This window comes from Mizuhopecten yessoensis, unplaced genomic scaffold, assembly GCF_002113885.1.
Source record: "Mizuhopecten yessoensis strain PY_sf001 unplaced genomic scaffold, ASM211388v2 scaffold10733, whole genome shotgun sequence".
Lineage (NCBI taxonomy): Eukaryota > Metazoa > Mollusca > Bivalvia > Pectinida > Pectinidae > Mizuhopecten > Mizuhopecten yessoensis.
This window is the reverse complement of record NW_018408694.1, coordinates 247,806-262,588: the sequence shown is the minus strand read 5'-3', so window position 1 is coordinate 262,588 and position 14,783 is coordinate 247,806. Positions and strand designations below refer to the sequence as shown.

Below are 14,783 nucleotides of genomic sequence, written 5' to 3'. Positions count from 1 at the left end.
TGGTTGAAAATACTAAATGTATGGACTGAAAATTGGGAGTCTCCCTCCTAAATAGGGAGAGTTGGGAAGTATGGTGCATTTTTCTTTAGAAAAACCTGAAATCTTGGGGGGGGGGGGGGGGTTCTTGCAATCTTTTTGAATTCCTTTATTGTATACTGGGGATTTTTTGGACTGGAAATTATTTTGCCTTCATCTGATAAAATCAATATTAGCCCTGCATTTATTTCGCCTTGAACATGTTATGACTACATTAGTAGGTTGTATATTTGTGTTATTCACCATCAGGATACATTCCACCTTGTTATGAAGGGCAAAAGAGGCGGAAGTTAAACTGCTGCAAAGAGTTCCAGATATTCACTATATTTAACTTCAGTTTTGTATTTCAATAGTTGAATAAAGAAAATAGAAAAAAAAACACCACAAAATGTAGTTTTTCGTGTTAAAATGGCCAGAAGATAATCAGGCTTTGTTTTAAATTAGACATGAATTGATTGTTGATCTCATACATTGTGTATCACATGATCAGGTTGATTTATAGCTCTGGTATTGCTGGGATAGAAATGTCAAGGATCCCTCATCCTGTCATAGCAGCGAGTTTGCTGACAAAAATGACGTAATTTTTGTGAAACATTGTGTGGAATTGTTTGTATACAAAAAGAAAAAGGTTTTGGTGAAAAAATAAGATAAATGTTTCCATTATTCTGTGTCTGGTTTTCTTCTGTGAATGTAAATACATTGTACATAGCAAATGAGGAGAGAATGAGCATCACTGTCTGGCTTTACTGCTTGGCTGCTTCGTTCATGCAACATGGCAGAGAAAATGAGTTATGGCCCTTTGTATAAATATCTACGCGTGCCAAGTTTTGTTTGGCAAGAAATACCGGTTAGTATTCAATTACGTGTACATGTAAATCTCCCTTTGATTGTGGTGGATGTTTGAACAGCGTGTTTTTTTAATGCTTTGCTCTGTTTTAGAAGAGATATACAGTATCTGGTGTAATTCAGTAATGATACTGATTTTTGTTTATGTCTCACATCTCACAGCTATGGTCATTTAAGCACATGCCAGGTTTTGGTGGTGGAAGTACCTGGAGAAGAACCACAGACCTTTGGCCAATACCTAGCAACTGCCCAACGTGGGCCCCAAACCCTTTACCCACATTGGGCAGTTGCAGATACTAATGTAGATAGCTTTATTACAACCATTTTAGGTTATCTACTGTTTAACATGGATTATATTACTTGTGATATTGTAGAAATCCTTGGAAACACAATCAAATAGTCCAGTGAGTGCTGGGCCCATATTCATGAAACTGTTTTGCATGCTCAAACTCAGAATCCAGGCTTATGCCGGATTCCTTGTTCCTGTGATAAATTAATAAAAAAAAAAAAAACATTTTGTAACTGATAGGGAGAATGTTGGAGAGAGTTCAAGCCAAATATTTTTTTCAATGCTTCCACTTGACTTTTGATGGTGTTATGTGATTTAAGCGAGTTACCAAAAAGTTGGCCTGGCCACAGAATTGAGCAGGAGTTGAGCAGGAGAATAGTTTAATGAATACGAGCCCTGGACTGACCAAAACACTTGCTTTTGTTTCAAATTCCTTAACCAGAAAGAATTACTATAGAATTAAGGGGAAATGTAAGTTAACAGAAATTTTCCTTAACTTTAGAACCCACCCGGGTTATGCACGAAAAGTTAAGTAGCGAAAAGGGGGGGGGGGGGGGCTTATTACCAGGCATTGGGTTGTCATTGGTAAAATAGTAGTGTTTTCCCGAGGAATACCTTTGGAATGATTTTGTTAACCTGGAGTTAGGGAGGTTGTAAACATCATACTTATCTTACATATTACAAACAGGTCCCTCATATTGTTGTTTGATTTAAATGTTTCTGTATAGTGAACACTTTTGTTACTTTTTGCTCCTTGTTGTTTGCCCTCTATCTGTGATACCTGTACTGGGAGCGCCCTGTCATCTGTTCTGTAATCATGTAGTGACTTATCTTTCATCCCTGAAGACACATTTGAACTCCTCTTATTCTAAGGTTGGAATAGTTCAATATGAAATTTCAGGGGTGAATGAGTTAATGACTGTAACATTATTCCTATCACAAAGTACACTACATTGGTGAATATCTGTATTTCTGATTTACAAATCGTAATCATGTTCAGTTGGGAAATCAACCGGAAATTATTATAATATTTTATATATACAATTATGGTAATTCAGATTATGGATTAAAGACTTGTCCTTAACCCTGTGAGATTTTGTGTACCAGTCACGCGAGTTATATGTTAACCATCAATTATTGATATCAATTACAATAGTTTAGAATTATAGGTGAATTCAAATACTTTGTAAACATCCCTTGATGAACCTTTAAAGAGGTGAAAGCTACTAAGAACTTACCATTTCATGAGTTTGGTACAAATGAAGCTAGTGATGGGCAATCGGTTTTAACTTATAATGGATAGTCGGTTGCAAAATCGGTTCATAATTTTATGGGACTGAATACCAAATAAAGTGAGAACACTACTGTTTCTTCAATCACAGATTTGTAAACTATACTTAAGGCTCGTTCTTGAACCCTTTCTCCTCTGTAGACCATAATGGACTCATCCAGATCAATGCATGGTAGAGACTACTAAAGTTGCACAGGGGTGAAAGGGTTAACAATGAATGGATTACAATTAACTTTTATGCAGTTTTGTTAATTATAACATCGTAAGAATAAATGACTCTTAATGCATATACTTGACATTGCATACATTCGACACTGATTTCAATAATGAACCGATTATATCGATAATGGATTTTTTGATCAATAATCGGAATCAGAAAGGGCAATCAATCCATTTTCAATTTTAATTGATCAACAGCCCATCACTAATGGAAACGAATAAAATGTTAGCAAACATGCATTTATCAATATATATATAATTGTTTGTTAAACAAGAATATTCACAGAAGAGTAGGGTTAAAATGAGTAAATGTTATACGATTACTGTGCTACTAGTTTTAGTATAGATTCCTTCCTGTATATATATATGTATAAATATGTACTGTAACATGTTATAGAAGTTTGTAGACCGTTTTAATTTATTCATTAGTAAAACATCTTTTGAGAAGAAATGTGTTGTTTTTGTTTTAATTTGATATCTGTCATGTACAGACTTGGCAATCTTTTAACATTTCTGACAAGGGGAGGTCATGTTATGCAAGCCCATGCAAAATTCTTTGTTATAAATATTAAATTTAAGGGTTTGAAATTGAAATGTTTCCCTCGAAAAAAGACAGATTTGGGAAGCATAAATGAAGACTAGGGCTGTCATTGATGAGAAAAAAATGTATCGATTTATTGATGGCAAATAATCTTGATATATGAACAGCTACCTATGAGTCTTGATTAGTGTCTATGGTTTAACGTTAATTCTAATTAATTGTGTATGTATCTAAATGAAATGCAATCTTTTCCATTTTTAAACTTCAACAATCTATATTTAAGTACATGAAATGTTCATACAACTATTGTCTTAATTGAAATATATTTCTGTACATATTTTTTAGCTCACCTAACCCATCAATCAACTTTTTCTTTCGAATAACTTCTTCTGAAGAACTGGTGGACCTAGGGTCATGATAGTTGGCCAGTAGATACCTGGGATGGAGTGCTATAAAATATCCTCATTAAAATGACCTTGACCTACTTTCAGGGTCACAGGGGCAAATATGTTAAAAGCAACAATATCCTAAGAACCATTAGGACTAAAGTCATGATACTTGGGTATGTTATGCAGACCAGCAGTGCAAATATTTTTCTGAATTACAGTAATGAGGTCAAAGGTCAACTTTAAGTTCTAGTTGGGGTCAAATGTCAACAAGCGTTAAAAGCTTTAACAATCTTCTTCTCAAGTTCCGTAAGTCCCAGGGTCATGATATTTGGCCATTAGGTACCTGGGAAGGAGTGCTATAGTTTCCTTATTAAAATCACATTGACCTAGTTTCAAAGTCACAGGGGCCAAATATGTTAAAAACTTCAAACAACGATACCCTAAGAAGCATTTGGTCTAGAGTCATGATACTTGGGTATGTTATGTAGACCAGCAGTGCGAATCTTTTTCTTAATTACAGTAATGAGGTCAAATGTCAACTATAAGTGCTAGCCAGAGTCAAAGGTCAACGTGGGTAAAAAGTTTTTAAATTAAAATTTGAAATGTCTGTACCTGGAAATCAATATTGTAATTAAAACTTTAACATGACAGGTACTTGTAAAATGATTTTTGGGTCACCTGAGACAAAGTCTTGAGTGACCTTTTCTAATCGCCTTTGGTCTGTCGTGCATCCGTAAACAATTTTCATTTTCAACTTCTTCTCAGAAACCACTGATCCAATTTCAATAACATTTTGCAGGAACCCTTCCTTGGTCAAATATGCACCAAAATTGTGAATTATATGGTTCCCAACCCCAGGGGCTCAGAGGCGGGGCTAAAAGTGGTCAAATTGGCTTAAATTTAAAAAAATCCTCTTCTCCAGACCCGGATATGCCGAAAACCCAATATTGTGAATTTCATGACCCTCAAACTTCACGTTTGCCAATGGGGATCCGGAGGGGGTGAAATTTACTAGAAAATACAACTTTTGGGTATATTTTGTTCATTTTCTACTGGAAATCATTCAAACTTGATTTACATTATAACCATGAGATGACAGTTTGATACTTTGACATTTTTAACCCTGTCTCATCCCCAGGGGCTGAGGGGCAGAGCCCAAATGGGGTCATATAGCCAGAAATTTCAACAGTCATTTTCTCCAGACTGAGATAGGCTGGAAGCCAATACTCGTCATAGATGGAAGGGTCTTGAGATGCTTTAACAAAATTGTGAATTGCATGAACCCCAGACTCCATGTTTGCCCGTGGGGATGGTGCGAAGTTCACTATACTTTATATAGGAAAATTATATTTGTGGGCATGTTTGGTTCATTTTCAATTGGAAATTATTCAAATTTGACAAACATTATAACTATGAAACGATTGTTTGATACTTAGACAGTTTGAGCCCGGGCCCGCCTCCAAGAGCTGGGGGGGCGGGGCTAAAAGGGGTCAAATTGGCTTAAATTAAAATATCTTATCAAGACCAAGATATGCTGGAAAGAAGTAATCTACAAAGATGGGAGGGTCTTAAAGCCCTTTATCCCCTGGGGGTGGGGAAAAGTTTACTATAGTTAAATAAAAAATGATACTTTTGGGTATATTTGGTTCATTTCCAATTGGAAATCATTGAAACTTGATAGACATGATAACTTTGAAATGACAGTTTGATACTATGACAGTTTGGGCTTAAATTGGCCATCTTATACTACCCAGATCTTTCACACTACTTTTGCATTACATGGAGTTCAAGTTACCTTTGTTACAATTTTTTTTTTTTCATTTGGCAACATCGATAACATCAGTTTTTACATAACTCAGGTGACCGTTAAGGCCCATGGGCCTCTTGTTTACTATAGCCATGTAAAACAAAACAAACACATGTAAAATTGGAGATGTAAATATTTATTCCTTTTTTTGTAAACAACAAAAACATAATGTAACAATTGTAAAAAGAGATACAGAAGATTGTTTTATGTCATAACAATTTATTAATAAAATTCACCTCAATTAAAAAGAGATTTCTTGTCTTACTGATGTCAAATTTTCTTGGGAAACAATCATTTATTTCCTGTTTTTTCGTTTAAAAGACATCAATTACTACTGGCCAATTTTCTCCGATGGAAAAACCGGGTCAAACTGGGGATTCTGGAGGAAGAAAGGTTGTGAAGTTAGCAATTTTCGCTAACGTCAGGCAAAGAAGCTGCTGCGGCATTCAGTGTGCTCATAAAGACAAGAATACATTTAACTTCACATGTACTGACTTATAGTCGCTTTATTGCTATAATTTTATATCTTTGTGGACTGGGTGTATATTTATACCTGGGCTCACCCAATACATAGACTTGGCCACATGTATGCGAGTATGTTTATGTCACACCTGAGTGAAAGAAGGAATACCTGGGGTTGTGCATGCAGCTCGGTCTATATGAACGACGCATGCGCAACCACTTTTCCTCACACCGCACAAACCCTTGTCCAGTCACTCCGAGCTGAACAGCAGATCATGATACATGGTACCTGCAGTGATAATCTGCCAAGGAATACCACCCAGCCGAGGCCCTGGTAAGACAGACTAACTACATATTCTATAATTAATACATATAATATATATAATAACTTATTGAATTCATAATGAACAAATGTATACAATCTTTGTCCATTATTAGAGATAGTAGTTACTATTGTATTTATATATATTTTACAGGCTCTGTCTTCGGAGAGACATGAAATAAATCATCAAGAACAATGAAGGAATTGTGTGGTTATTAAAACACGCCCAGAGCCTTACAACTTTTTAATCGCTATGTAATATTTGTTGATTTATACTTTTTCCATCTCTATTCACATCGTACCCAACACCACAGGCGATGTTCAGCACACTTCAACAACATTTATTTATTCATTTTTTTTGTCCCTATTGACATCATACAATCATACCAGTCGAGAAGGGGCCGGTAAAATGCCTGTATCGGATGTAGCCTGTTACAGAGACTTTACTTTATCAATGGAGAAATCGAACAATAAAACCAAGTAGGCTGGAAGTTACCGGTCGAGAAGGGGTCGGTAAAACTATGTCGTGCCGACGTCTTCAAAAAGCGATCAGAAAGAACTAAAACTCTATGACCCATCTACATCACCTTAAACATTTAGGTAGATCTATTATATATTAAAATATAATTTTTAATTTGAAGTTTATCTTCTCCTCATCAATGGAGGAATCGGTAATCGAACAAGTTTTGTATTTACCTGTCCCATGACCATTAAACATGATCAGAAAGAGGCTAGGACAAACCTTAACTCAACGTTATCATTGATTTAAAGAAACAACTTTTTATAGTGTAAAATGTAACTTCACTTTATCAATGGAGGAATCAACCAATAATACCAACGGGATATGTATTTACCGGTAGAGAGGGGGCTGGTAAAACAACGGCATGCAAACGTCTTCAAAACATGAACGGAAAGACCCAAAACTCTAGACAAACCATAAATCACCTTTATCATTATGGTTTATCTATTTTATGGTAGTGACCTAAAAATATATAATGTGAAATTTATCTTCACTTTATCAATGGAGGAATCAACCAATAATACCAACGGGATATGTATTTACCGGTAGAGACGGGGTGGGAAAAACAACGGCGTGCCAACGTCTTCAAAACATGATCGGAAAGACCCAAAACTCTAGACCAACCATAAATCACATTTATCATTAAGGTATATCTATTTCTATATTTTAAAAAAAAACTTTTTTTATAATGTGAAATTGATCTTCACTTTATCAATGGAAGAATCAACCATTAATACAAACAAGTTTTGTATTTACCGGTAGAGATGGTGCAGGGAAGACCACACTGTGATGTCGAGTCAGATCTCTATCCAAAAAGTTCATAGTCTGCAAAACTATGCACATTCCGAAGTAGGAAGAAAATACATGTGCGTGTGTATTTCTTCACTGATAGTATGTGTACGAGTCGGTCAACACGAGTCTGTGTGACAGACGACTGTACGAGTCTGAGTGACAGACGACTGTACGAGTCTGAGTGACAGACGACTGTACGAGTCTGTGTGACAGACGACTGTACGAGTCTGTGTGACAGACGACTGTACGAGTCTGAGTGACAGACGACTGTACGAGTCTGAGTGACAGACGACTGTACGAGTCTGTGTGACAGACGACTGTACGAGTCTGTGTGACAGACGACTGTACGAGTCTGAGTGACAGACGACTGTACGAGTCTGTGTGACAGACGACTGTACGAGTCTGAGTGACAGACGGCTGTACGAGTCTGTGTGACAGACGACTGTACGAGTCTGAGTGACAGACGGCTGTACGAGTCTGTGTGACAGACGACTGTACGAGTCTGTGTGACAGACGACTGTACGAGTCTGAGTGACAGACGACTGTACGAGTCTGAGTGACAGACGACTGTACGAGTCTGAGTGACAGACGGCTGTACGAGTCTGTGTGACAGACGACTGTACGAGTCTGTGTGACAGACGACTGTACGAGTCTGAGTGACAGACGACTGTACGAGTCTGAGTGACAGACGACTGTATGAGTCTGAGTGACAGACGGCTGTACGAGTCTGTGTGACAGACGACTGTACGAGTCTGTGTGACAGACGACTGTACGAGTCTGAGTGACAGACGGCTGTAAGAGTCAGTGTGACAGACGACTCTATGAGTCTGTGTGACAGACGACTGTACGAGTCTGAGTGACAGACGACTGTATGAGTCTGAGTGACAGACGACTGTACGAGTCTGAGTGACAGAAGGCTGTACGAGTCTGAGTGACAGACGACTGTACGAATCTGAGTGACAGACGACTGTATGAGTCTGAGTGACAGACGGCTGTACGAGTCTGTGTGACAGACGACTGTACGAGTCTGTGACAGACGACTGTACGAGTCTGAGTGACAGAAGGCTGTACGAGTCTGAGTGACAGACGACTGTATGAGTCTGAGTGACAGACGACTGTACGAGTCTGAGTGACAGACGACTGTACGAGTCTGAGTTACAGACGACTGTAAGAGTCTGTGTGACAGACGACTGTACGAGTCTGTGACAGACGACTGTACGAGTCTGAGTGACAGATGACTTACGACAAATTGTATAAAAAGTTTTAGTTATTAATAGTTCATTATCTTTAACCTATATTTATCTATTGAAGATTTTTTTACGGGGGAGGGGATAGCACCTCCCATAGAGAAGGCAGAGAAGATGTGACAGCCACCAGTACATGTATTAGCTGTGTGTGACGAGGTCACAAATATGACAAGTGTCCAATCATGCTACATGAATTTAACAAGTCATCAGATTCTATAACAACAATCTGTACCTGGTTACTATGACAACAGAGGAGGAAAAGTGATCATTCAGCTGACACATGTCCTAGTACGTTACAGCAGGAACATAGAAAAAGACAAACTTAGGGCCAAAGGTCAAGGATGTTAAATACCCTGGTTACTATGACAACAGAGGAGGAAAAGGGATCATTCAGCTGACACATGTCCTAGTCCGTTACAGCAGGAACATAGAAAAAGACAAACTTAGGGCCAAAGGTCAAGGATAAAGGAGATTAAATACCCTCAATAACATGAAAAGAATTCTGAAAAATTCACAAGTTCATCCATTGAATTGTAATTATTGTGATTAAAATGGGGAGAAAATATGAGGAATTCCTTAATATTTAAGTACAAGGTTTGGAACCAACTAGGGTATCGGTACTGGCACTCTGATATTACCTCACAATGAAAGTGAAGTATTTAATGTGAAAATGAAATCCATTCATCAATGGAGGAATATAAATTACCCCATCTCTGTCGGAATTTACCGGTCGAGACGGGGTCGGTAAAACAACGGCATGCTGTCGTTTCCAAAACATGATCGGAAAGACCTAAAACTCTAGACCAACCATAAATCACCTTTATCATTGGTATAGATCTATATATTTTTTTTTTATAAAGAAAAAAACCAGGTGTCACCAGATTCAATAAACACTTGGTGTACCTAGTTACTATGACAACAGAGGAGGAAAAGTGATAATTCTGACACATGTCCTAGACTGTTACAGCGGGACAAGGAAAAAGACAAACTTAGGGCCAAAGGTCAAGAGTAAAGAAGGTAAAATACCCTGGTTACTATGACAACAGGGGAGGAAAAGTGATGGGTAATTTTGACAAATTTCCAGGTCTATTACAACAGAGGAACAAGGAAAAGGAAAACCTAAGAGTTAAAGGTCAAGGGTAAGGAAGCTGAAATACTCTCAACAACATTAATTAAATTCTGAAAAGAAAAATGAAAAAATAGTCATTGAGTCGTAATTTTTATGATTTAAATGGGGAGAAAATATGAGGAATTCCTTAATATCTAGGTACAAGGTTTAGAAACAACTATGTTATCAGTACTGACACTCCCAGATTTCCAGGTTATATAAAATGTAACATTAAATTCCACTTAGCAATGGAGGAATACAAATTACCCCATCTCTGTCGGAATTAAGCGGTCGAGAGGGGGTCGGTAAAACAACGGCATGCAGTCGTTTTCAAAACATGATCGGAAAGACCTAAAATTCTAGACCAATCTTAAATCACCTTTATCATTAAAGTAGATATATTTTATGTCAAAAACTAATTCTTAAGTTTCGTATTTACCGGTCGAGATGGGGACAGAAAAACAACGGCGTGCCAACGTCTTCAAAACATGATCGTGAAGACCTAAAACTCTAGACCAACAATAAATCACCGTTATCATTGGGCTAGATCTATTGTTATATTTAAAGAAACAACTTTCTATAATGTGAAATTTATCTTCACTTTATCAATGGAAGACTCAACCAATAATTCAACTAGTTTTGTATTTACCGGTAGAGACGGCGTAGGAAAGACAACACTGTATCGCCGTGTTCAGAACATGATCTCAAAGACACAAAAAAAAAAAAAAAATTATAGCAAATCTAATAAAAGATATAATAATGCTTATATTTGTATCTAACCAAAAGGTTTAGTCTGCAAAACTATGACATTCCAAAGTACCATGTATGTGGTACATGTATGTGCGCGTGTATTTCTTCACTGATAGTGTTTATACGAGTCTAAGGGACAGACGACTTACGACAAGTCGTATAAAAAATACTGTTATGCTTATTAATAGTTCTTTATCTTTATTCAATATTTATTTATTTATCTATTTTTTACGGGGGAGGGGGTAGCACCCCTCATGGGGAAGACAGATAAGACAGCCACCAGTACCTAGTTACTATGCCAACAGGAGATGAAAAGTGATAACTCTGATAAATGTCCTAGTCTTTTACAACAGTTAGGGAAAGGACAAACTTTGGGTCGAAGGTCACACAGTGCAAGGATGTCACGTACCCTCCGAAACATTTTAATGCATTGAGTTGTTATGGTTCGAGATGGTGTAGGGAAATCTCCGAGATGGTGTAGGGAAATCTCCGAGATGGTGTAGGAAAATGTCCGAGATGGTGTAGGGAAATCTCCGAGATGGTGTAGGGAAATCTCCGAGATATGGTGTAGGGAAATCTCCGAGACGGTGTAGGGAAATCTCCAAGATGGTGTAGGGAAATGTCCGAGATGGTGTAGGAAAATCTCCGAGATGGTGTAGGGAAATGTCCGAGATGGTGTAGGAAAATCTCCGAGATGATGTAGGGAAATCTCCGAGATATGGTGTAGGGAAATCTCCGAGATGGTGTAGGGAAATGTCTGAGATATGGTGTAGGGAAATCTCCGAGATGGTGTAGGGAAATGTCCGAGATATGGTGTAGGGAAATGTCCGAGATGGTGTAGGGAAATCTCCAAGATGGTGTAGGGAAATGTCCAGAGATCAAGACATTAGCAACATATTCTTCATATGGATAACAAAATGCCTTGCTGAAATTGTCCACAATTCGGCAAACCATTGACAAACAACTATGTCAATTTAAACACACAGCAGGTGAACATTAATTTGAGAATTTTACAAAATTTCTTCTCGCTGTCAAGCAATCAGGAGTTTCAAAACTCTGATATATTTACATATATATATAAAAAAAATATATATATCAGTCCAGTGTTATATATTTAATTACTTGTATATTTTTGGTGCTTAAGGGAAAGCTAGCGGGTACAGCGACCATACATCTTGGCCGGGCGGGACATTATCACGTATGTGAGAAGTGTCCAGACACCCTGCAAGATTACGAAACGTGATACTTGTGTTCAGGATATCACAGCGAAAGTTATGCGACTTGGAGATTTGTATATTGATTTTTACTTGAAACACATGTGTCAATATATATGTAAGTTATCTTGCTTTTTAAATCAATATTTCATATTCTGTTTATTTCAGAATATCTCTGAATGAAATTATTCATCGACAGTAACACCGGGGAAGTTAGCCCGAGTTTCCGCTGGCCCTGACACCAGACTTTGACATTTTGACAGATAGATGTCTGGTACAAGTATCTATCTGTCAAAATGTCTGTCTGGTGTCAGGGCCAGAGGAAACTTGGGCATCAGGGTGTATGATAATTACGAAAGGCTGTTAGACCAGCTAGGTTATTGTGTTACATGTGCTATATTGTGTTTTTAAAGGAGAAAATGAGAAATTATTTTTTATTTTGATTGAGGTCTTCAAATCGTAACAAAATATTCATACTTTACATGGTCTAAAACTTATTAAGAGAAACTTTCCTTATTAAAACAAGAAATTATCTTGTATGTAAAAAACATTTCTAAAAAGTAAGTTTTTTGTACAAGGTAAAAAAAAGATCTTAATACAATGGTTGTCTTAATGGTAAAATCGACAGGAAAACTTTGATCTGGTCATGTTGGAATCTTCAACTGTCTCTAAATCAAGCCGAACCAATCACTACTACCTCCTATCCTCAAAACCGCGCACTGACAGCAGCCAATCGGAAACCAACGCATAGTCCATGTTTTCCTTGAGACGTTCTACACGAGCTCCAAGCTCCAACTGTAGCTCGTGAAATTTCTGGTGAGCTGTTTGGTTCAACACGTCTCTGTCCAAATCTCCCTGTAAGTAGAAAGATTTGTTTAAATTATAAATTTTAAAAATTAAAAAATATTTTGTAAATGAATAAACTGGTTTCACAGATGTTAATTGATATATTGCTAAAACGCCTTGTTCATTGCATTGTATACTCACAAGGTTTTTAAAACTCACTAACCCACTTTCTAGTATACTGGACAAGGTTTGGGTACTCCTTTCCCTGTTGTCTAGTATACTGGACAAGGTTTGGGTACTCCCTTCCCTGTTGTCTAGCATACTGGACAACAGGGAAGGGAGCACCCAAAACCTTGTCTAGAATACTAGACAACAGGGTACTCCCTTCCCCGTTGTCTAGCATACTGGACCAGGTTTTGGGTATTCTCTACCCTGTTGTCCAGCATACTGGACAAGGATTGGGTACTCCCTTCCCCGTTGTCTAGCATACTGGACTAGGTTTGGGTACTCCCGTCCTTGTTGTCTAGTATACTGGGTCAGGTTTTGCGTACTCTCTACCCTGTTGTCCAGCATACTGGACAAGGTGTGGGTACTCCCTTCCCCGTTGTCTAGCATACTGGACAAGGTTTGGGTACTCCCTTCCTTGTTGTCTAGTATACTGGACCAGGTTTTGGGTACTCTCTACCCTGTTGTCTAGCATACTCGACAAGGTTTTGGGTACTCCCTTCCCTGTTGTCTAGTATACTAGACAAGGTTTTGGGTACTCCCTTCCCTGTTGTCTAGTGTACTGGATCAGGTTTTGGGTACTCCCTTCCCTGTTGTCTAGCATACTGGACAAGGTTTGGGTACTCCCTTCCCTGTTGTCTAGTATACTAGACAAGGTTTTGGGTACTTCCTTCCCTGTTGTCTAGCATACTAGACAAGGTTTTGGGTACTCCCTTCACTGTTGTCTAAACTAGACAAGGTTTTGGGTATTTCCTTCCCTGTTGTCTAGCAAACTAGACAAGGTTTTGTGTACTCCCTTCACTGTTGTCTAAACTAGACAAGGTTTTGGGTACTCCCTTCACTGTTGTCTAAACTAGATAAGGTTTTGGGTATTTCCTTCCCTGTTGTCTAGCAAACTAGACAAGGTTTTGTGTCCTCCCTTCACTGTTGTCTAAACTAGACAAGGTTTTGGGTACTCACTTCACTGTTGTCTAGTATACTGGACAAGGTTTTGGGTACTCCCTTCCCTGTTGTCTAGCATACTAGACAAGTTTTTGGGTACTCCCTTCACTGTTGTCTAAACTAGATAAGGTTTTGGGTATTTCCTTCCCTGTTGTCTAGCAAACTAGACAAGGTTTTGTGTACTCCCTTCACTGTTGTCTAAACTAGACAAGGATTTGGGTACTCCCTTCACTGTTGTCTAAACTAGACAAGGTTTTGGATAATCCCTTCCCTGTTATCTAAACTAGACAAGGTTTTGGGTACTCCCTTCCCTGTTGTCTAAACTAGACAAGGTTTTGGGTACTCCCTTCCCTGTTGACTAAACTAGACAAGGTTTTGGGTACTCCCTTCCCTGTTGACTAAACTAGACAAGGTTTTGGGTCCTCCCTTCACTGTTGTCTAAACTAGACAAGGTTTTCGGTACTCCCTTCACTGTTGTCTAAACTAGACAAGGTTTTGGGTACTCACTTCACTGTTGTCTAAACTAGACAAGGTTTTGGGTACTCCCTTCACTGTTGTCTAAACTAGACAAGGTTTTGGGTACTCCCTTCACTGTTGTCTAAACTAGACAAGGTTTTGGGTACTCCCTTCACTGTTGTCTAAACTAGACAAGGTTTTGGGTACTCCCTTCACTGTTGTCTAAACTAGACAAGGTTTTGGGTACTCCCTTCACTGTTGTCTAAACTAGACAAGGTTTTGGGTACTCCCTTCACTGTTGTCTAAACTAGACAAGGTTTTGGGTACTCCCTTCACTGTTGTCTAAACTAGACAAGGTTTTGGGTACTCCCTTCACTGTTGTCTAAACTAGACAAGGTTTTGGGTACTCCCTTCACTGTTGTCTAAACTAGACAAGGTTTTGGGTACTCCCTTCACTGTTGTCTAAACTAGACAAGGTTTTGGGTACTCCCTTCACTGTTGTCTAAACTAGACAAGGTTTTGGGTACTCCCTTCACTGTTG

At 38.2% G+C, this 14,783-nt stretch overlaps 1 protein-coding gene across 1 annotated transcript in view; it reads right to left on the bottom strand.

Annotated features, from left to right (window-relative positions):
• Nucleotides 1-10,841: 10,841 nt before the first annotated feature.
• LOC110462037 overlaps nucleotides 10,842-14,783 on the bottom strand; it is a 23,923-nt gene continuing 19,981 nt past the window's right edge. Inside the window, exon 15 of the mRNA XM_021515813.1 lies at nucleotides 10,842-12,688. Within this exon, the coding sequence (XP_021371488.1) occupies nucleotides 12,527-12,688 (162 nt within the window). The 3' untranslated portion in view covers nucleotides 10,842-12,526. The remainder of the gene's footprint in view (nucleotides 12,689-14,783) is intronic.